Raw genomic sequence first — 23,903 nt, forward strand, 5'->3', positions numbered from 1 at the left:
TTAAAAATAAAACATCATTCAGACTTAAATATAAATAAAACGGAAATAATGTAAGTTATTTATTCTTTCTCTGCAGACCAGTACCAAATGGCCCACGGACCGGGTTGGGGACCACTGCCCTAGACCATCTATCTCTAGTTCTCCATTTCTCTCCGAGAACACTAAAGGGAATAATGTGAAGCTACTAGAGTAGGCAATCTCGAAGGTCTTTTTCAGTCCAGAATTCTATGATTTTCTGTCATAACCTCAATAAGTTAATTTTAGCAAATCAGAGAAATCTGATCAATTATATATTTTTACATTCTTTAGACAACTTTTAAAAAGAAATCTCACCACTCATCTTCACTGCAAGGACATGCTGACCATGGGATAGGTACCTGATAGATAGTGAGTGAATGAGATAACATACTGCAGCGACTAGCTCCAAGTAAATCCACTTTCTGACAAACGTCCATCTTTAACTTGTCAAAAGAAGCTTTGCTATTTCTCACTTGGGTCTGTACCTGCAACCACAAAAATGTTGATTATTATTACTGATAATACAGATTATAAATATACCATAAAGGTTCATGATACATGTTTTCAGACACATGAAATTATAATAAAGGCCAATTCCCTTTCCCTGTAGTAGTATTTCATGACTGATGGTAAAGATTTTGGCTATTTTTAGTAATTATATGAGATTCTTTCCAGATATCTTTACGCTGAGAAAGTATGCAATGACAGATGGAAAGTATGTAGTTAAGAAAAAAAACCTGTACAGATTCCAATTAAAAAGTTAACATCCAAAACTACGGATGGATAACACTTAGGTAAGAGCAGAAGAATAAATGGATAGGGGACATAGTTAAAGTGCTGAGAAGCATTAATAATACTTCTACGTCATAGAGATATATTTATAAATTTAAATACATTCCTATTCTATTTCTTATACATAAGTTGAGTCATAAGTCACCAAGTACTGTGAACACTCAACTTTTAATTTTTTTTTTTTTTTTTGTATTTTTCTGAAGCTGGAAATGGGGAGAGACAGTCAGACAGACTCCCGCATGCGCCCGACCGGGATCCACCCGGCATGCCCACCAGGGGCGACGCTCTGCCCACCAGGGGGCGATGCTCTGCCCCTCTGGGGCATCGCTCTGCCGCGACCAGAGCCACTCTAGTGCCTGGGGCAGAGGCCAAGGAGCCATCCCCAGCGCCCGGGCCATCTTTGCTCCAATGGAGCCTTGGCTGCGGGAGGGGAAGAGAGAGGCAGAGAGGAAAGGGGGGGTGGAGAAGCAAATGGGCGCTTCTCCTATGTGCCCTGGCCGGGAATCAAACCCGCGTCCCCCCACGCCAGGCCGACACTCTACCGCTGAGCCAACCGGCAGGGCCAACACTCAACTTTTAAATATACCCATTCGTGCCCTGGCCAGTTGGCTCAGTGGTAGAGCGTCAGCCTGGCATGCAGGAGTCCCGAGTTCGATTCCCGGCCAGGGCACACAGGAGAAGCACCCATCTGCTTCTCCACCCCTCCCCCTCTCTTTCCTCTCTGTCTCTCTCTTCCCCTCCCGCAGCCAAGGCTCTATTGGAGCAAAGTTGGCCCGGGCGCTGGGGATGGCTCTATGGCCTCTGCCTCAGGCACTAGAGTGGCTCTGGTTGCAACAGAGTGCCGCCCCAGAGGGGCAGAGCATCGCCTCCTGGTGGGCATGCCGGGTGGATCCCGGTCAGGCGCATGCGGGAGTCTGTCTGACTGCCTCCCCGTTTCCAACTTCAGAAAAAAAAAAAAGAAGGGCCCTGGCTGGTTGGCTCAGCGGTAGAGCGTCGGCCTAGCGTGCGGAGGACCCGGGTTCGATTCCCGGCCAGGGCACATAGGAGAAGCGCCCGTTTGCTTCTCCACCCCTCCGCCGCGCTTTCCTCTCTGTCTCTCTCTTCCCCTCCCGCAGCCAAGGCTCCATTGGAGCAAAAATGGCCCGGGCGCTGGGGATGGCTCTGTGGCCTCTGCCTCAGGCGCTAGAGTGGCTCTGGTCGCAATATGGCGACGCCCAGGATGGGCAGAGCATCGCCCCCTGGGGGGCAGAGCACCGCCCCTGGTGGGTGTGCCGGGTGGATCCCGGTCGGGCGCATGTGGGAGTCTGTCTGACTGTCTCTCCCTGTTTCCAGCTTCAGAAAAATGAAAAAAAAAAAATAAATTTAAAATTAAAAAAAAAAAAAGAAAAAGAAAAAAAAAAAGAAAAGAAAAAAAAAGTAAATATACCCATTTGTTTAACATATATTTATAAGCTATCTATTACGTGCCAGCCACTGTGCTAGCACTGACAGTGTGGTGAACAAAAAAATGCTCTTCCCCACTGTCCCTAAGTAGAAAATCACAGAGAGAAAAAAGAAGTGAATAAATGTGTAAGATAATTTTAAGCTGTAAAGATAACATACAAGTGAACAGAAATGGTTGACTACTTTTGATAAGATAATCAGGGAAGCCCTGGGAGCTCATGCATGATGTTTGAACTGGGACAGAAAGGTGATGAGCGGGCCATGCTGAGACCCTCTGGAGAGCATTCCAGGCCCAGGGGAAAGCATGGACCAGAGTCCTGGGAGGTGAGTAAAGAGCTAATGTTTGCAGAACAGGAATAGGTTAGAACATATCCTTTGTTGGAGCAAAGAGAGTAAATTCAAGATATGGCTGCAGAAGGACCAGGGGTCAGACTGTATAGGGATATTTGGGTCCAGATAAGAGGTTTGAATTTTTTTCTTTTAATTTATTAATTTTAGCCATAGAGGAAGGGGGAGAGAGAGAGAGACAGGAACTTTGATATGTTCCTGTATGTGCCCTAATGGGATCAAACCTGGCAACCTCTGTGTTTCAGACCAGTGTTCTACCCAGCTGAGCCATTAGGCCAGGGCTGTATTCTTTTTTTTTTTTAAATTGAGGTGACAGTTACATAACACTTAACCATTTTATTTTTTTTTAATTTTTATTTATTCATTTTTAGAGAGGAGAGAGACAGAGAGAGAGAAGGGGGGAGGAGCTAGAAGCATCAACTCCCATATGTGCCTTGACCAGGCAAGCCCAGGGTTTCGAACTGGCGACCTCAGCATTTCCAGGTCGACGCTTTATCCACTGCGCCACCACAGGTCAGGCCAACTTAACCACTTTAAATTTACAACTGGCCCTGGCCGGTTTGCACAGGGGATATAGCATCAGCCCAGTGTACTGACATCCAGGGTTCAATCCCCGGTCAGGGCACACATGAGAAGCAACCACCTGCTTCACTTCCCTTCCTTCTCCATCTCTCTCTCACCCCCTTTTGTAGCCAGTGGCTCGGTTGGTCTGAGCTTCGGTCCCAGGAGCTGAGGATATAGCTCCATTTATTTGAGCATTGGCCCCTTACTTATAAGGGTTGCTGGGTGGATCTGGTTGGGGTGTATGCAGAAGTCTATCTCCCCTCCTCTCACTTAAAAAAATATTTGCAACTAAGTGACATTAATGCATTCACAATGTTGTGCAACCACTGCCTTGGACTATATTCTAATTGTCAAGTACTATAAAGGGAATAGAATGACAAGTTACTGTGGCCTAAGGCCATGTGTCCACCACCTACTTCCCAGATCTGTTGGGAGTAATCAGTGATGCAAACCACTGTAACAGCTGGTATAGAATAAAGATTTCATTTTTATTATAAGTACTCTAGATATTTGTGAAATAAAGGGGTGAATGAATTTTATTATTTATGTATGGTAAATTTAGGCAATACAATTTATAATAAGGAATTTATTCAGAAAAAAACAGATGTCTATACATAGTTGCATTGAAAGTTTGTGGTCAAACTATGTATTTTGGCAGAATAAAAAATCTGATCACCTTTATTTTACTTATAATAATCATTTTACCTGAATTTATATTTATATATTTTGCCTCATTAATAAACTATTTCCTTCCTGCCAACAAGCCCAAAAATCCAGGCAAACAACATTTAAAAGGTAGTTAGATCTATTATGAGGGGGATAAAAAAACTAATAGAGGCCCTGGCCGGTTGGCTCAGTGGTAGAGCATCGGCCTGGCATGCAGGAGTCCTGGGTTCGATTCCCGGCCAGGTCACATAGGAGAAGTGCCCGTCTGCTTCTACACACCTCCCCCTCTCCTTCCTCTCTGTCTCTCTCTTCCCCTCCCGCAGCTGAGGCTTCATTGGAGCAAAAGATGGCCCGGGCGCTGGGGATGGCTCCTTGGCCTCTGCCCCAGGCGCTAGAGTGGCTCTGGTCGTGACAGAGCAAGGCCCCAGATGGGCAGAGCATCGCCCCCTGGTGGGTGTGCCGGGTGGATCCTGGTCGGGCACATGCGGGAGTCTGTCTGACTGCCTCCCCGTTTCCAGCTTCAGAAAAATACAAAAAAAAAAACCTCCAAAAAACCAAAAAAAACTAATAGATAAGGTTGATGGGATGGGGATGCCACTCAAAGAGAAAAACAATAAGTGTAACAACCTGTTGTACTTCGACCGAAGATCTCCAAGCAACCAACAATTTATAATATACCATTTTGTCAAAAATAGTCTAATCTTAAATTATTCTGTAGACACTCAGGTGGTTTATGCATCAAGAAAAGGAGAAGGATGTATTTCCATACTTTTCTGAACTTTTCCATTTGTTTTAAGGTGTCTGGGTTGAGTTCTTGGGATACATCTTTCATCCACAGCAGAGCTCCTCTATATTCTGTGCGTGCCTGCTCCATCCGATTAACTGTCATCAGGGTGTCAGATACTGCCCTCTGACTGAATGTTGCTACTTCTTGCTTAAGACGAGACAGGGGAGTATACAGGGCCAATCTAATGGCAGAGAAGTAAAAATCAGGGAGATGAACATCCCAAAACAAAACAAAAACAAAGGTTTAAAACAATCACAAAGCTTATTTGTTGTCAAGATGAGACTACAAATAGAAAATTAAGGTGCCTAACTGAGCTTTAGAAAGCAAATAAGGATCATATAGCCAACTTTGAATTAATAAAGATGTGTCTTTCACTTTTCTTATTTTGGGAACTATATCATTTTTGCAACATTTTGGATGTTAATCCACATACAAATAACCTGTCAAGTAAATACACCATTTAGAAAAGAGTTGTATGGGTATAGGGATTCTATTTGACAAATTTAGGAAAAAGCTGGGAATAGAAAACAGATAAAATACTTGAAGAACTAATGAGAATCAAGTTCTTGGCAACTGAAGATGAGGACAAAAAACAAGAACAAGAACGTAAAAAACACAAGTCAAACGTAGCTCCTCTGGTCTACTTTTGTATTGAGTGCCTCTTTGTCACTTCCTTAAAGATGAACTTTGGCATTGATGTATTGTTTCAGAATAAAACCACTTCAGTTCTTTATGGTCATTACAAGTCTGATAGGCTTTTATTTTCTTTGGAAATTCAGATTTTGGCTATAGTTAGTAATTGTGGGAGATTCTTTGCAGCAGGTATCTTTAAGATAAAAACTGCAAAATGATAAATGCAAAGCATATAATTAAGAAGAAAAATTTCGGCCCTGGCCAGTCGGCCTGGTGTGCAGAAGTCCAAGGTTCAATTCCCGGCCAGGGCACACAGGAGAAGTGCCCATCTGCTTCTCCAACCCTCCCCCTCTCCTTCCTCTCTGTCTCTCTCTTCCCCTCCCGCAGCTGAGGCTCCATTGGAGCAAAAGATGGCCCAGGCGCTGGGGATGGCTCCATGGCCTCTGCCCCAGGCGCTGGAATGGCTCTGGTCGCAACAGAGCAACGCCCAGATGGGTAGAGCATTGCCCCCTGGTGGGGGCATGTCGGGTGGATCCCGGTCGGGCGCATGCGGGAGTCTGACTGCCTCCCCGTTTCCAGCTTCAGAAATATACAAAAAAAAAAAGAAAAAGAAAAAGAAAAAAAGAAAAAATTTCCTTTGCTGAAAAAGTTTGTGTATTCATAGATAATATCTAAAAAGTGAAAAATAGAACTATACAGATATAAATTTTAGCTATGCTATGTCTCTGTTACTTAAACCCCTTAAGAGAATTTAAATACAAGTCTGAAGTTTACTTCTACAAATTAGGCAACTGAGAATGTCAATTTTTACAATAGTTTATTTTTCATTTTTTAAAATAATTTTTTAGGGAGAGAGAGAGAGAGAAACATTGATTTATTGTTCCACTTATTTGTGCATTCACTGGTTGATTCTTGTATGTGCCCTGACCGGAGGTCGAACCTGCAACCTTAAGATGATGTCCTAAACAGCAAAGCAGCCCATCAGGGCTGAGAATGTCTTTTTTTTTTTCTTTTTAGTGAGAGAAGCAGAGGGGGAGAGAGAGAGACTAAAAGAGAGAGAGGACGAGGGAGATACAGACAGGGACAGACAGACAGGAAGGGAGATGAGAAGCATCAATTCTTTACTGCAGCAACTTAGTTCATTGATTGCTTTCTCTTATGTGCCTTGACCAGGGGACTGTAGCTGAGCCAGTGACCCCTTTCTCCCCTAATTTTTGTGAGCAATGTATTTCTCTTTTAACTCTCTATTGAAATGATCATAACCTTTTCAAATATGCATAGTTAGGTACATACATCAAAACTGTCACATTGACTACAGATTTAAGGATGATGCAAAACCATGTCAACCTTTGCTTGGCTGAGGAACAGAGTGCCTTGCCAGTGGCGTCCATCATTTTGCCAGCTTGCGATGTGTCTTGTTCTGCTTGAAACTTTAAAAAGAGCCCTAGTTCATTTTCTTCCTCTGATATAGCTAGGAAAAAATTACAGAACAGTTAATTGTTTCATTTTTATCATTTGTTTAAAACATATACATAACTAAAAGTCTCACAGAAATAATTATCTATATGTAAGAATTACTTGGGGGAAGAAGAAAACATTTTTATTTTTTTTAATTAATTTATTATTTTTTTCTGTAGCTGGAAACGGGGAGGCAGTCAGACAGACTCCTGCATGCGCTCGACCGGGATCCACCCGGCATGCCCACCAGGGGGCGATGCTCTGCCCATTCGGGGCGTCGCTCTGTCGAGACCAGAGCCACTCTAGCGCCTGGGGCAGAGGCCAAGGAGCCATCCCCTGCGCCCGGGTCATCTTTTGCTCCAATGGAGCCTCGCGCCCGGGTCATCTTTTGCTCCAATGGAGCCTCGGCTGCGGGAGGGGAAGAGAGAAACAGAGAGGAAGGAGAGGGGGAGGGGTGGAGAAGCAGATGGGCGCCTCTCCTGTGTGCCCTGGCCAGGAATCAAACCCGGGACTTCCGCACGCCAGGCCGACACTTTACCACTGAGCCAACCGGCCAGGGCCAAAGAAAACATTTTTAAAATGCAATATCTGGGCTCCATTTCCAGAGATTCTGATTTCATAGGTCTGAGAATCTGCTTTTTATTTTTATTTATTTATTTATTTATTTTTTTTTTCCCTGAAGCTGGAAACAGGGAGAAACAGTCAGACAGACTCCCGCATGCGCCCGACAGGGATCCACCCGGCATGCCCACCATGGGGCGACGCTCTGCCCACCAGGGGGCGATGCTCTGCCCATCCTGGGCATCGCCATGTTGCGACCAGAGCCATTCTAGCGCCTGAGGCAGAGGCCACAGAGCCATCCCCAGCGCCCGGGCCATCTTTGCTCCAATGGAGCCTTGGCTGCGGGAGGAGAAGAGAGAGACAGAGAGAAAAGCGCGGCGGAGGGGTGGAGAAGCAAATGGGCGCTTCTCCTGTGTGCCCTGGCCGGGAATCGAACCCGGGTCCTCCGCACGCTAGGCCGACGCTCTACCGCTGAGCCAACCGGCCAGGGCCTACTTTTTATTTTTTTTAACAAGCATTCCAGATGGTTTCGATGCAGTGAGTCTATGGAATTCGCTTTGGGATAGATTGGGAGCTGGGTGAGAAAGGTGAAGGGATTAAGCAAAGAGTGAAAACGTGCAGACACAGAAAACAGTGTGGGATGGCAGGAGGGAAGAGATTTGAGGGGGGACGGGGGAGGGTATGAGGGGGAGGTGGTGATGGAGGGAGATTTGACTTGGGGTGGTGGGCACACAATACAATATACAGATGATATATTGTAGAATTATACACCTGACCTGTATAATTTTATTAATCAATGTCACCACAATAAAAATAATTTTAAAAAGAGACAACATAAAACAAACCCACAAATGATGCATCATCAAATGTGCAGAGATGCATTTTAGGATTTGCCCCTTACAAAGTATTCATTTCCTATTTAAATTTAACTTATTCTTGACTCCCATTCTGGCTTCAGTTTCCTATGCTCAGTACCCCAGGTCCACAGATGTCTACAGTTTTGCTGCTGAAATCCTAAGAGTTGTTGTGCAGTATACCTTACTACTCAAAGTGTGGTCCACGATCCAATGTCAATCCAGAACCAGTTGTTTTAGCCTGTGGCAAATACCAAAACTAAGAAACTGTTGAGAAATTTCTACTAATTTGACTAAGTATTTTAAATGTTTAATCTAATGAAAAAGGAAGGTGTGTTTATATTTTTTGTCTTCTTTAACATCACTTTTCTAAAAATTATTGTGCTTTGCAAAAGTGTCAGTTAATAACAGATTGAAAGTAAAACACAAAACAGAAAGTAGTCCTGTACCACAACGTTTCAGAAGCACTGATCTAGTGCACAACCCTCTAATCACAGTAAGGGGGGTAGCCCATAAAGTGTTCAAACTGTAAGCTTGAAGTGGAAAAAATGACAAATGTCATACCTACTTTCACCCTTGTTTACTGATGGAAAAATGAAGTTAAAAACTGAAAGGGAATTCCCTTGGTACCTCTGAGGCATCAAAAGAACTCAGGACTGCCTGACCAGGCGGTGGCGCAGTGGATAGAGCGTCGGACTGGGATGCAGAAGACCCAGGTTCAAGACCCTAAGGTCGCCAGCTTGTGCTCGGGCTCATCTGGTTTGAGCAAAGCTCACCAGCTTGGACCCAAGGTCGCTGGCTTGAGCAAGGGGTTACTCGGTCTGCTGTAGCCCCACAGTCAAGGCACATATGAGAAAGCAATCAATGAACAGAACAACTAAGGTGTCACAACAAAAAACTAATGATTGATGCTTCTCATCTCTCTCCGTTCCTGTCTATCTGTCCCTATCTATCCCTCTCTCTGACTCTCTCTGTCTCTGGAAAAAAAAAAAAAAAGAACTCAGGACTTCTCACCTCCTAGCTCCCTATTCCCACTGCTCCTCCCTGTCAGGCCTACAGTCCTTACACACGTTGTAGTATCATCTTTAATAAAACCAGTGCTGTTTTATGAACATTTAACTGGCTCCAGAGTAGACTAGATTTTGGGAGCCTTGTTAATATAATACTTTACTTGAGAGATTTACTGATTTCACATGTACTTCAAATCAGAACTTCATAAAATATATCTCAATGAAAACTCTAAATATATCAATTTGTATATGACTCAAAGTTCTCTGAGAACTTGGATTATTTTATTGTCAAGTATCAATTGCACCTGACCAGGCAGTGGCGCAGTGGATAGAGCGTTGAACTGGGATGCAGAGGACCCAGGTTCGAGACCCCGAGGTCACCAGCTTGAGCGTGGGCTCATCTGGCTTGAGCAAAGAGCTCACCAGCTTGGACCCAAGGTCTCTGGCTTAAGCATGGGGTTACTCGGTCTGCTGAAGGCCCGCGGACAAGGCACATATGAGAAAGCAATCAATGAACAACTAAGGAGTCGCAACGAAAAACTGATGATTGATGCTTCTCATCTTTCTCCATTCCTTTCTGTCTGTCCCTATCTGTCCCTCTCTCTGACTCTCTCTCTGTCTCTGTAAAATAATAATAATAATAATAAATTTTTTAAAAAAAGTATCAATTGAACATAAATTATCACTGAATCTTGTCCTTATCAATACCGAGAGAGTAGGAGATGCGACTGAATCTTTGCTGATTTCTGTGTTGGGACCTGCTGCCAGAAACCACAGAGACCCTACTCCTATGTGTCGTCCTGCAGTCATGTGATTCCTATACAGATGTCCTGTAGTTGTCTGATGTTAGTTCCAAAGGAAGACATAGCATTAGAAAAGTCTTCAAAACTCATAGGATTATACACAATTTTGAAGAAAAAAAAAACAATGAAATCTATATGTGTAGACCTCTCCCTTATCTTGAAATGCTCCACTGGTGTGCTAAAAAAACTAGTGATTTCAAGACAAAATGCAGGGTATACAAACTTGCCAACGTTTTTCCACATTTCCATTTCTATCACAGGACTCCTTTAGTCCAATGATTGTGATGGCTTTTACTGCTTGGTAAAATATTAAAGGTCCTTAGCAATGTTAACCACCTTCCTTTGCTCTTTTATCCCCTTATTAATCCCAATTGCAAACTCTTCTACCCATACAGACTGTTCTTACTCTTTAAACTCATTTCCCAAATCCAAAACTCATCTTTTTTTCATATTCAATTTTTATAAAACTTTTAAGTTTTATCTCAATTTCCATTAGTGGAGTTGCCTTTACTAATTACACTAATCCATAGTTATTCTTCACTCTGAGAGAATCAGGATTATGTCTGTATCACTATTCTGAACTCAATTACATACTATTTTGTATCTCTCTTTTTTTTTACATATATATATTGAGAGCCAGGGAGGCAGTGAGATAGACTCCTGCATGCACCCCAATCGGGATCCACCTGGCAAGCTCACTAGGGGGCGATGCTCTGCCCATCTGGGACTGCTGCTCTGTTGCTTGGCAACCAAGCCATTTTAGCATCTGAGGTGAGGCCATGGAGCCATCCTCAGCACCTAGAGCCAACTTGCTCAAACCACTCAAGCCTTGGCTGAAGGAGGGGAAGAGAGAGAGAGAGAGAGAGAGAGAGAGAGAAAGAGAGAGAGAAGGAAGAAGAGAAGGAGGGAAGGTAGAGAAGCAGATGGTCACTTCTCCTGGGTGCCCTGACTGGGAATCAAACCCAGGACTTTTACACGCTGGGCTGACGCTCTACCGCTGAGCCAACTGGCCAGGGCCTATATCTCCTATTTTGTCACAAAAAAATTATTTCTCTATTTCCCTGGGCAAACACATAGTCTTACACATACATGGCAGGTACTCAAAAAATTACTATGCTATATTGGATTTCTTGCTTTAATGGAACAATACATGAGCTTTGCTTGTAATGTTTTGAGATTAATTTATATAGCTACACAAGAAAATCATTCATTGAGCAAATAATTACTGAGTACAAACTACATGCTAAACATTGTTTCAAGGCTTAGAGTACAAAGAAATAAAACAGACAAATTCCTGTCCTTAAGGAGAGAGTATTCCAGTGGTGGTAAGAAAAACATTAATATATAGAATGTTGAAGACTGTTAAGTAGACAAGAAAGTTATGAAAAAGAGGAGTATTACATTTTAGATACGGGAGTCAGGGAAGGTCTCATTAAAAAGATGACATTTTGAACCCTGACCTGTGGTGGCGCAGTGGATAAAGCGTCAACCTGGAATGCTGAGGTCGCCGGTTCAAAACCCTGGGCTTGCCTGGTCAAGGCACATATGGGAGTTGATGCTTCCTGCTCCTCCCCTTGTTCTCTCTCTCTCTCTCCCTCTCTCTCTCTCTCCCCTCTCTCTCTAATAAAAATGAATAAATAAAATCTAAAAAAGTAAATAAAAAAAAAGAAGATGACATTTTGGCCCTGGCTGGTTGGCTCAGTAGTAGAGCGTCGGCCTGGCATGCAGGAGTCCTGGGTTCGATTCCCGGCAAGTGCACACAGGAGAAGCGCCCATCTGCTTCTCCACCCCTCTCCTTTCTCTCTGTCTCTCTCTTCCCCTCCCGCAGCCAAGGCTCCATTGGAGCAAAAGTTGGCCCGGGCGCTGAGAATGGCCCTGTGGCCTCTGCCTCAGGCGCTAGAATGGCTCTGGTCACGGCAGAGCAACGCACCAGATGGGCAGAGCATCACCCCCTAGTGGGCATGCCGGGTGGATCCTGGTTGGGTGCATGCGGGAGTCTGTCTGACTGCTTCCCCGTTTCCAACTTCAGAAAGATACCTAAAAAAAAAAAAAAAAGAAGATGACATTTGACCAAATACCTAAAGGAAGTTAGGGAACCTGTTATGCAAATATGCCTACTGTGAAGAGCAATATGGCCAAAGAGGAACTCTAGGAAATGGGGTCAGAGTGGCATCCAGTATCAAAAAGGTGGCCACATCCAGCAGAACACTGCAATTAAAGTGAGAGAAGGGACCCAAAGATTTAGTTCCAACTTGAAGAGGTCAACAAGAGAGAAGAATCCAGCAAAGGTAGGATACCGATAAGTAATGGCCAGTAAGAGGAAACCCAGGGAAGTAGTGTGCCTGGAAGCCAAGTGAAGAGTGTATCAAAAATGAGGGAATATTGACCTGTGGTAGCGCAGTGGATAAAGCGTCAACCTGGAAACGCTGAGGTTGCTGGTTCAAAACCCTGGGCTTGCCTGGTCAAGGCACATATGGGAGTTGATGCTTCCTGCTCCTCCCCCCTTCTCTCTCTCTCTCTCTCTCTCTCTCTCTCTCTCTCCCCTCTCTATAATGAATAAATAAATAAAAAATCTTAAAAAAAATGAGGGAATAATCAACAGTGATTAGTCAAATAAGACAAGGACTGAGAATTGGTCATTGAGTTCAGCTCTTCATGGTTCTGACAAGAGTAATTTGGTGGAGTGGTATGGATGAAAACTTAACTAGAGTGGACACAAGAGAAAATGGAAGGACAGTAATAAAGACTGTGCATACCGACAATTATGTCAAAATTTTCTGTGAAAGGAGCAGAGGAATGGCATGGTGACTGCAAGGGCAAGTGGGGGTCCAGAGAGTTTAAGTGATGGAAGCAAATCCACTTAGGGCTCTGGGCAGGAAAACTGAACTCAGCAAAATGAATGACACCAAAGGACACTGGTGACATTGAGAAAGTTCACTAAATATTCATAGGTTGTCAAAAGAAACTATTCATAAAACAGTTCAATAAATAATTTTTATATTAAACATTTCACTCAAATAAATATTTATATAAATTGAAGTTACAGAACATACAGCTATGATATCATACCATTGAGTCTTAGCTGATATTTCTCAATTATCTTCAGAAGTTCAGTGCATGTTTCTTGAATGCAGTGAAAGACCTTTGAAATATAAATTTTATTAGGACAATTTAGAGAATCATAAACACAAAACATCTGTTATAAGCACTTCAAAATCAGAACATTTTCTTGTAAGTATTATGCCCACTTTCCTGGACTGTAATGTACTTCAGTTTTGGTTTTATTTCTGATCTAGACATCACATTTAGATTTCCCCCATGATGTTTAGAAAAAACGGTGATAAACACATGGGAGCTAACAAAAGTTTATAACTGTGGAATTTGCTCTCCTCTCAGCTCCAGATTATCTAACTAGCAAAAATGGTAAATCCAATATAAAGTGCATCAAGCATTGCCAACCGCAGAAGAAGAGTATATAGATAACCTTAGAAAATGGTAACTGACTCTGGTTTTTCCCCAATATTGGCATAAGGAAAAGAGGCAAGCAAATTTACTATAAAAATTAAATAAGGGATAACAAACATTGAATTAGACTTTTCCATGTAATCTCTTTATTACTATTATTAATAATAGCTAACAGAAAAGTAAGTTTTCCAGTACGTTCTCATTTCAAAGTAAGCACCTGAAAATTTAAGATTAGGACACATCCATATGAGGTCATTCTTCACACATATTTATAAATTTAGGTTTTCCCAGAGAAACAGCTGGCATAGGTTTGGGTGCAGCCTTCTTCTAACAATTCTACACTTAAGAATTGCTATGAGCCTGACCTGTGGTGGCGCAGTGGATAAAGCGTCGACCTGGAAATGCTAAGGTCGCCTGTTCAAAACCCTGGGCTTGCCTGGTCAAGGCATATATGGGAGTTGATGCTTACAGCTCCTCCCCCCTTCTCTCTTTCTCTCCTCTCTCTCCCTCTCTCTCTCATCTCTAAAAATGAATAAATAAAATAAAAATAAAAACAAACTTTAAAAAAAAAAAAGAATTGCTATGAAACTTAAGTTAAAAAGCACCATGATATATTAGGTCCTAACCTTTTGTTTATCAAATAAATTTCCAATATCACCATTAAGCCTGATCATCCTATTTCTGAAGCAATTTTGCTATTATTCTGATGTCTGGGCAGAACTAAGGAAGACTGTTAAGAGACATTAAATCTAAATGAAGAACAACCATCAATTTTCCACTGCAAGTTTAGGTGTGTTTGAATTGTATTTGGTATATGGATTTGGCTACTTAAAAAGCTGTCTTACATGCATGTGGAAAAAGACTAGAAAAGAATACATAAATGACAGTTATACTATGATGAAGTAATTATGGTTGATTTTTTCCTCATGGGTCTCTTGAAAGGTTTATATACTATTTTTATTTTTACAATGAAAATATTTGTTCACTTTTAGTGAGGTATGACTTCACAAATAAAATTATAATGTATTTTAGGCCCTGGCCGGTTGGCTCAGCGGTAGAGCGTCGGCCTAGCGTGCGGAGGACCCGGGTTCGATTCCCGGCCAGGGCACATAGGAGAAGTGCCCATTTGCTTCTCCACCCCTCCGCCGCGCTTTCCTCTCTGTCTCTCTCTTCCCCTCCCGCAGCCAAGGCTCCATTGGAGCAAAGATGGCCCGGGCGCTGGGGATGGCTCTGTGGCCTCTGCCTCAGGCGCTAGAGTGGCTCTGGTCGCAACATGGCGACGCCCAGGATGGGCAGAGCATCGCCCCCTGGTGGGCAGAGCGTCGCCCCTGGTGGGCGTGCCGGGTGGATCCCGGTCGGGCGCATGCAGGAGTCTGTCTGACTGTCTCTCCCTGTTTCCAGCTTCAGAAAAATGAAAAAAAAAAAAAAATTATAATGTATTTTAACTGTATAACATAATGATTGATATAAGTACACAAACAATGAAAAAATTTCTCAATCTTAAAAAATAATACAAGTGTGTGAGAAAGTTCTCAGCTGATTCCAAATTTTGTCTAATGAACAATAATAACATGAAAATATAAAATGTACCCATAGATTACCCAACGATGTAAAACAATAAAAAATATCTATTTCTGGGGAATATGGGTGGAAATAGTGAAGACTTCCCTTAGAGTTAAAATATATAACACTTATAATAAAGTCCCTTCACTTTTTCCATATTTACCATTGAATCCTAAGAGGAATACTTTTTAAAAAGTAAAAGCTTGTTAATTTTTATCTATTTCCATATGTGTTATGACAATGATATAGTTTACTTACTAAGAATAAAAATACTTAGTAAATTAAGACCTAATTAATTAGACTTATTTTTAATATATTTTTTTATTTATTCATTTTAGAGAGGAGAGGGAGAGACAGAGAGAGAGAGAGGGGAGAGACAGAGAGAGAGAAGGGGGGGAGGAGCTGGAAGCATCAACTCCCTTGACCAGGCAAGCCCAGGGTTTCGAACCGGCGACCTCAGCATTTCTAGGTCGACGCTTTATCCACTGCGCCACCAGAGGTCAGGCAATTAGACTTATTTTTAAAAACCTCAACAAATGATTATATTTTAAGCATAACAGCATCTGCTTGGAAATATTTGTACAGTTATCTTAAATTAGTATATGTACATGGAATTACTAAATCTGCATTTAAAAATCCAGACCTTTCATTAATTTTCATGAGAATTTTTCTCTGATTCACTTAATTACTTATAAGTTTGAAGTTGTTTCATGGTAATTATTCCTTTCTTTCTTTTTTTTTTTTTTTTTTCATTAAGTGAGCAGTAGGGAGGCAGGGAGACAAGAGACTGACTCCTGCTCTGCCCATCTGAGACGGCTGCTCTGTTACTCAGCAGCCAAGTTGTTTCAGCACCTAAGGCAGTGGTTCTCAACCTTTCTAATGCTGTGACCCCGCAATACAGTTCCTCATGTTGCGGTGACCCCAAACCAAAAAATAATTTTGGTGGCTACTTCTTAACTGTAATTTTGCTACAGTTATGATTCGGAATGTAAATACCTGATATGCATTATGTATTTTCCGATGGCTTTAGGAGACCCCGCCGGGGTCGTGACCCACAGGTTGAGAACCGCTGACCTAAGGCGAAACAACATGAAGCCATCCTCAGCGCCCAGGGCCAAGTTGCTTGACCCATTTTGAGCCATGGCTATGGGAGGGGAGGAGAGGAGGCTGGTGGTAGAGAAGCATATGGTTGCTTCTCCTGTGTGCCCTGACTGGAATTAAACCTGGGACTTCTGCATACTGGGCCAACGCTCTACCGCTGAGCCAGCCAACCGATCAGAGTCAATTATTCCTTTTAAAACGAAAAACAAAGCCAGAAATGTATTACGAAATATTTTAATAATTCTATCCCTTAATGATTGAAATTGGCCCTGGCCGGTTGACTCAGTGGTAGAGCGTCAGCCTGGCATGCAGGAGTCCCGGGTTCAATTCCCGGCCAGGGCACACAGGAGAGGCGCCCATCTGCTTCTCCACCCCTCCCCCTCTTCTTCCTCTCTGTCTCTCTCTTCCCCTCCCGCAGCCAAGGCTCTATTGGAGCAAAGATAGTCCGGGCACTGGGGATGGCTCTGTGGCCTCTGCCTCAGGCGCTAGAATGGCTCTGGATGCAACAGAGCGACACCCCAGAGGGGCAGAACATCGCCCCCTGGTGGGCATGCCGGGTGGATCCCGGTCGGGCGCATGAGGGAGTCTGTTTGACTGCCTCCCCGTTTCCAGCTTCGGGGAAAAAAAATTGAAATAAAAATTCTAACTTATAAAACCCTCATTCTTCTGATTTCAATTAATTTATTTCAGTGACGTGTAAGACTTCACACAAATGTATAAAACTACTATGACATGGTATATAAAGAGTATATGGTCTCCTTTAGAAATATAATTTTTTTTTGAGACAGAGAGACAGAGACAGATAGGGACAGACAGACAGGAAGGGAGAGATGAGAAGCATCAATTCTTTGTTGGGGCATCTTAGTTATTCGTTGATTGCTTGCTATTTAATTGCTTTCTCATATGTGCCTTGACTGGGGGGCTACAGCAGAGCAAGTGACCCCTAGGTCAAGCCAGCGATCCTGGGCTCAAGTCAGTGACCTTGGGATTCAAGCCAGTGACCATGGGGGTCATGTCTATGATCCCATGCTCAAGCCAGTGACCCTGCACTGAAGCTGGTGAGCCCATGCTCAAGCCAGATGAGCCTGTGCTCAAGCCGGAGACCTTGGGGTTTCAAACCTGGGTCCTCTGTGTCCCAGTCCAATATTCTATCCACTGCACCACCATCTGGTCAGGCAGAAATAGAATTAATTAACATTTAGCTTAAAAGCTATAATACTTATGCCAAATAAATCACTTAATTTATTATTTATCTAAGGTGTGAACACCAGTTCTACCAATACTCAATTTGTGAGAATTGTGACCTCCTATCCAGCATATCTAACAGATGGTTATAGTAAACATTCTATGATCAAATTTGCATTTATCCCTGTAAGTTCTTCAGGGTGTAAACTTGTCATATTGCCCTGTAGTCCCAAATAATAACCAGTTAAATGCAATACATGGAATCCTCAGATTTACCTCAAGTTTAGCATCCAATTCTGCATCAGATGCCACCACATGCTCATCCTCCTTTTTACCTGTGGCTCTGATAAAGACCTGTTTAGTTTCCCAGTACTTCTTTTGTATTCTGCTGACTACTGACTGGTTGTCTCCTGTTCCGGGTTGCCCGAAGGACTCCATGGAGTGACTACAAGGAACATACTAAAGTTAAAGTTCTTAAAAACATATGTTCAATAACAAATATCTGTTAGCCAATATTTAATCTATTTAAAAAACCAAAAGAGGTGCTAGAGTATTAATGTTAACAGCTAAACATGCTAATGTTTGCCTTGCATGACCTAAATAATTATAACTTTCACAAGAAACTGGCAAAAAGATTAATACTTAGTTTCAGTTAGGTGACAAAGGTAATAAAACTTGTGATTTTGCAATAATGGCTGGAAATAAGTCTACTTTATCTGACCAATTTCTATTTGTAGACATTAGTTTCTAATTTTTGCTTTTATAATAATACTGCAAAATGAACATGTACACACATCTTTGCATACCACTCTCGTTTCCTTAGGAAAACTTCTTATAGTTATAACTGCTATGTCATAAGAATACACATTTAATAAATATTTTCAGATATGCAAAAATTCAGAGAGAGAGGAAGAGAGAAACAATTTTATGATGTGCCACTTAATTATGCATTCACTGGATGATTCTTGTATATGCCCTGACTGGGGACTGAACCCTCAACCTAGATGTATCAGGAAGATGCTCTAAGCAACTGAACTACCTGGCCAGAGCCTGAAATATAATTTTAATGGATATATAACATTCCATTGTATGGTAGGCTATACTTTATTTAACTAGTTTATCATTGAGGAATGTTAGATTGTTTCCAGAATTTTATTATTTTCAAACCATATTGCAATGAATAAGCATATATGTATTATTTGAAAGTATACTTACAAGATAAATCTCTGGAAGTCTAATGGCTGAATCAATAGGTATATGCATTTTACTTATTTTTTTCATTTTTCTAAACTGTCCCCCACAGAGATTGGACCATTTTAAAATTTTTGTTTATTGATTTTAGAGAGAGTGGAAGGTCGAGAGAGTAAGAGAAAGAGAGAGAGAGAGACAAAAACATCAATCTGTTCCTGTATGTGCCCTGACAGGGGATCGATCCAGCAACCTCAGTGCATCGGGAAAATGCTCTGACCCAGTGGTTTTCAACCTTTTTACACTTGGGGACAGATCATTTAGTGACCGGAAATGGAAACACGCAATGAATAAAGTTTGATCTTACTGCACATAATTACAACACGGCACAAGCTGGTGCTTGATTTTCAAACTCCACGGGTACAATACATTGAATACCACATAAGTTTGTTCAAATGCTTTTTGTCTATTGTGCATGATTTGTTAACGCTCTGCATGGTGCAAACTGGTGTTTGAATGAGACTACAAGTGCCAAAGATATCTAAGACAACCCTCAATAGTATTTTCATTGATAATACAGGCTGATAAATGGCTATCACCCTAAACACAAACGACTTTGATGTCATTGGGTCTATAATCTTCATACAACATCAGGGTGATTAACTTTTGCCTGGACTGGCATGAAATTTCTGGCAGACCAGCATCAGTCTGCAGCCTAGACTGGCAGTTGAAAAACACTGCTCTAACCAAATGAGCCATCTGGCCAAGGCATGAGTTACCATTTTTGATGTCCACCAGTTATGTAAGAAAGTGCTTGTTCACTACAACTGACCAACACATTGTATTAATAAATTTTCTGATGTTTTCCAATGCTACAGATAAAAAATTATTTTTTAGTAAAGAAGTGATTTGTAGTTGTCTTACCATATTTCATCAATTGAAGGCACTGCCATTTGAAAGGCACGTCATTATTTTATGTATCTCTATATGAGCTACAAAGTCAATTATACTCTTAAATCATAAATTGTCAGATATGTTAAAAAGTTCAGATTTCAACAATGATTTTCAGATATATGAAACTATGAACAGGTGCTTCTTTGTATTTGAGTGAGGCTGAATGTCTAGAAAGCTTTTTTTTAAAAGATATGCAAGAGTCAGGAATACAGCATTTACAAACTCCTCTTAAAAATAATTTGAAGCCTGACTTGTGGTGGCGCAGTGGATAAAGCGTCGACCTGGAAATGCTGAGGTCACCGGTTCGAAACCCTGGGCTTGCCTGGTCAAGGCACATATGGGAGTTGATGCTTCCTGCTCCTCCCCACCTTCTTTCTCTGTCTCTCCTCTCTCTCTCCCTCTCTGTCTCTCTCTCTCCCTTTCTCTCTCCTCTCTAAAATGAATAAAATTAAAAAAAAACAATCCTTTTTAAAAAAATAATAATTTGAAGCCATAATCCATACAACTAAAATATATTTAAAAATCAAGAATTCATAAAATGAAGAAATGGTAAAAACGGTTATTAGCAATGGGAGCATTTACTTCAGTTAAGTCTAAATGTGATTATAACCAACAAAAATTAATTCTTATAACTGTTAAAGTTATAGGCAAATAATGTAAAAGGAAGAACATTTCGATGAAAATAATTTTTGACAAAAATTCCAGTACATACTCTTATGTTAGCAAGAAGAAATATAAGTATGATAAATTCTTCATCTTCTATGCTTAAAAGGTTTTAAATTTAACATCCATTCTTGATATTTTAAAAAGAAATCTTTCAGTAAAATAGGAATATATGGCTTCTACTTTAATAGGGGAGGGAGTTATGCATACACACACACTCTTACATTCAAATGCCACCATAATGTGTAATGGTAAAAAAAAAAAAGTGCATTCACATTAAGTGAGGAATAATATCACAGAAGTCACCATTATTCTATTAAGCATTGTTCTAGATGTGCTAAACAATGCAGAAATTAGAAAAGGCATGGGAAATTAAAGTCATAATGAACCTGACCAGGTGGTGGCACAGCGGATAGAGCATCAGCCTGGGATGGTGAGGACTTAGGTCCAAAACCCCTATATGAGCTACAAAGTCAATTATACTCTTAAATCATAAATTGTCAGATATGTTAAAAAGTTCAGATTTCAACAATGATTTTCAGATATATGAAACTATGAACAGGTGCTTCTTTGTATTTGAGTGAGGCTGAATGTCTAGAAAGCTTTTTTTTAAAAGATATGCAAGAGTCAGGAATACAGCATTTACAAACTCCTGAGGCCTGAGCAGGGGCTCACCAGCTTGAGTGTGGGGTCTCTGGCTTCTCCATGGGTGCTGGCTTGAGCAAAGGATCACTGGCTTAGTTAGAGCCCCCAGGTCAAGGCACATATGAGTAAGCAATCAATGAACAACTAAGGTGCCACACTATGAGCTGATGCTTCTCATCTCTCTCCCTGTCTGTCTGTCCCTCTCTGCCTCTGTCACACAAAAAAAGTGAAGATATTAAAGGTTGAGAAACACTATCAACCATGTGACCTAATTAACCCATCACCAGCTGAAAACACATTTTTCCCCCAAGAGTAGTTGCAACATTCACCTAAATAGACCATAAGCTAGACAGAAAGAAATATGTCAATTAAATGTAAAGGTACTAAAATAATAGAGTATGTACTTTGACTCTAATATCACTAATTTAAAAATCAATACCAGTGATCTATCCAGAAAATCTCCAAATATCTGGGAATAAAATAACATTAAAAAAAATAATGGATTAAATAAATCACAGAGAAATGTTAAGATATTAAACTAAATGATGATGAAAACACCCAAATTTGTGGAATGCAGGTAAAGCATGCTTATAGGAAAACTTTCAGCTTTAAAATGCCTATATGAAAAGAAAAAAGGTATAAAATCAATTATTTGTGCTTCTACACTAAGAAGTTAGAAAAAGAGAGAAAACAACCCAAAGTAAAGAAATGAAATATAAAAAAATAAGTGTAGAAATCAGGGAAATAGAAAACAGGCAAGTAACAGAGAAAATCAACAATCAAAAGTTGGTTCATTTGAAAAAATTACTAAAATGACAGGTTCCAGCAAGAGTGATCAAGCAAAAAGGAAAGACACATATGAATAAGCAATACCAGGTGGATAGGAAGAGAATGGCTATGGTAGAAAAAGAACTTAAGCTTTGGAAATTTTTCATTTCATTATTTTAAAAATACTTTAAAAATATGACAATGTTGGCAGTGGTTAATGTTATTGTAAGTATATGTACTGTGGTGCTTTAGTCTTTGTTGTTGTTTTTTTTTGTATTTTTCTGAAGTTGGAATCAGGGAGGCAGTCAGACAGACTCCCGCATGCGCCCGACCGGGATCCACCCGGCATGCCCACCAGGGGGCGATGCTCTGCCCATCTGGGTTGTTGTTCTGTTGCAACCAGGGCCATTCTAGCGCCTGAGGCAGAGGCCTCAGAGCCATCCTCAGCGCCTGGGGCCAACTTTGCTCCAATGGAGCCTTGGCTGCGGGAGGGGAAGAGAGAGACAGAGAGGAAGGAGAAGGGGAGGGGTGGAGAAGCAGATGGGCGCTTCTCCTGTTGTGCCCTGGCCGGGAATCGAACCCAGGATTCCTGCACGCCAGGCTGACGCTCTACCACTAAGCAAACCGGCCAGGGCCATAGTCTTTGTTTTAATTCTTTTTGTGTGTGACCGAGACAGAGAGAGGGACAGATAGGGACATACTGACAGGAAGGGAGAGAGATGAGAAGCATCAATTCTTCATTGTGGCACCTTAGTTGTTCATTGGTTGCTTTCTCATATGTGCCTTGATGGTGGGGGGGATGGGGGGGCTACAGCAGAGCAAGTGACCCCTTGCTCCAGCCAGTGATCTTGGGCTCAAGTCAGCAACATTTGGGCTCAAGCCAGTGACCCTGTGCTCAAGCTGGATGAGCCCAAGCTCAAGCTAGCGACCTTAGGGTTTCAAACCTGGGTCTTCTGCGTCCCAGTCTGATGCTCTATCCACTGTGCCACCACCTGGACAGGCTTAAATTTTTTAAATGTAAATTAAATCAACAAAATTAAAAAAAAATCTACATCAACATTGTTGAATGGTAAAATATTTGTAATAACAATAATGATAATAATGAGTTACACAAAAGATGACTTAAAATTTTTTTTAATTTCAACTGATTTGAGAGAGAGAGGAAGCGTGAAACATCAATCTGTTGTCTTATTTATGCATTCATTGATTGAATCTTGTATGTGTCCTGACCAGAGACTGAACCCACCACCTTGGTGTATTAGGACGACACTCTTACCAACTGAGCTACCCAGCCAGGGCCAAAGGTAACTTTTTTTTCCACTTCTTTAATATATAATTTTATTTCTGTTTATAGAAACAAATGCTAAGAGGAGAAACAAAACTTCCCCATCCACATACAACAACTTAATAGACAAGAGAACAGTTAAAATAAATGAATAAAGTCAAAATTTTAAACTTTGTTACAGCTTTAAAAATTAATGTCTGATGACAATTAGAAATCCCATTCACATCTCAAACTTTAGAAAAAAAGTATGGTTAGTTATTGAAATACTGTATACCATTAGAGATGAAAATGCAGGCTGGCCAGACATCGTGGCCTCAGTCTTTCTGACTGTGGTGCTGGCGTCCCACCATCATGGTGGGGGTCTTGCAGGCCTCCCTGGGTTTCCCAGACCAGATTTTGTTTACACATGGTGAAACATTTTGATACGACCTCAACTTTACATCTAAGGCTCTAGAACAGGGGTCTCAAACTCAACTCAGCATGTGGGCCGCAGAGCAAGATCACAGCCATTCGTCTGACCTGTAGTGGCGCAGTGGATAAAGCGTTGACCTGGAAATGCTGAGGTCGCCGGTTCAAAACCCTGGGCTTGCCTGGTCAAGGCACATATGGGAGTTGATGCTTCCAGCTCCTCCCCCTTCTTTCTCTCTGTCTCTCTCTTTCTCTCTCTCTCTCTCCTCTCTAAAAATGAATAAATAAAATAAAAAATAAATAAAATTAAAAAAAAAAAAAAAGATCACAGCCATTCGACGGGCCGCACTAGGTCTACAAAAGGCAACTGTTACGCAACACTTTTCTCACTGCAGTTGAAAACAAAAAAAAATCAGTACAACAAGCACAATCGTACATGCAGTTTACTCAGTGTCACAAAACGACCAGAAACTGTAGTTTGCATCACAACTGCTGTTAACTAAGCTAATATCTAGCTAGGATGCTAGAGAAATGAAAAATACAAGTAGGCCCTTAGGCTTACTTAATTTTATCCAAAATATTTTGAACTTCATGGATTAGTCTGCGGGCCGCACAAAATTGTTTGTCAGGCCGCGAGTTTCAGACCCCTGCTCTAGAATCTAAATTTCCACTTTACAGGATACCACTGCTTTTTAAAGCACTGATTATTAAACATATTGTAAAAAATACCTTAGATAGCCA

The 23,903-nt window shown here is 41.4% G+C and overlaps 1 protein-coding gene across 4 annotated transcripts in view; it reads right to left on the reverse strand.

The window, feature by feature from the left end:
- Positions 1 to 23,903, reverse strand: part of ICA1L (islet cell autoantigen 1 like) — a 53,050-nt gene that overhangs the window by 26,832 nt on the left and 2,315 nt on the right. For all 4 annotated transcript variants that reach the window (XM_066279643.1, XM_066279640.1, XM_066279639.1 and 1 more), the window contains exons 2-6: positions 17,528 to 17,696; positions 13,007 to 13,079; positions 6,599 to 6,722; positions 4,601 to 4,799; positions 378 to 503 (exon numbers count right to left, since the gene is read on the reverse strand). In XM_066279643.1, coding sequence (XP_066135740.1) covers positions 378 to 503; positions 4,601 to 4,799; positions 6,599 to 6,722; positions 13,007 to 13,079; positions 17,528 to 17,689 — 684 coding nt within the window. In that variant the 5' untranslated portion in view covers positions 17,690 to 17,696. The remainder of the gene's footprint in view (positions 1 to 377; positions 504 to 4,600; positions 4,800 to 6,598; positions 6,723 to 13,006; positions 13,080 to 17,527; positions 17,697 to 23,903) is intronic.

Source organism: Saccopteryx bilineata, chromosome 5 (assembly GCF_036850765.1).
Source record: "Saccopteryx bilineata isolate mSacBil1 chromosome 5, mSacBil1_pri_phased_curated, whole genome shotgun sequence".
Classification (NCBI taxonomy): Eukaryota; Metazoa; Chordata; class Mammalia; order Chiroptera; family Emballonuridae; genus Saccopteryx; species Saccopteryx bilineata.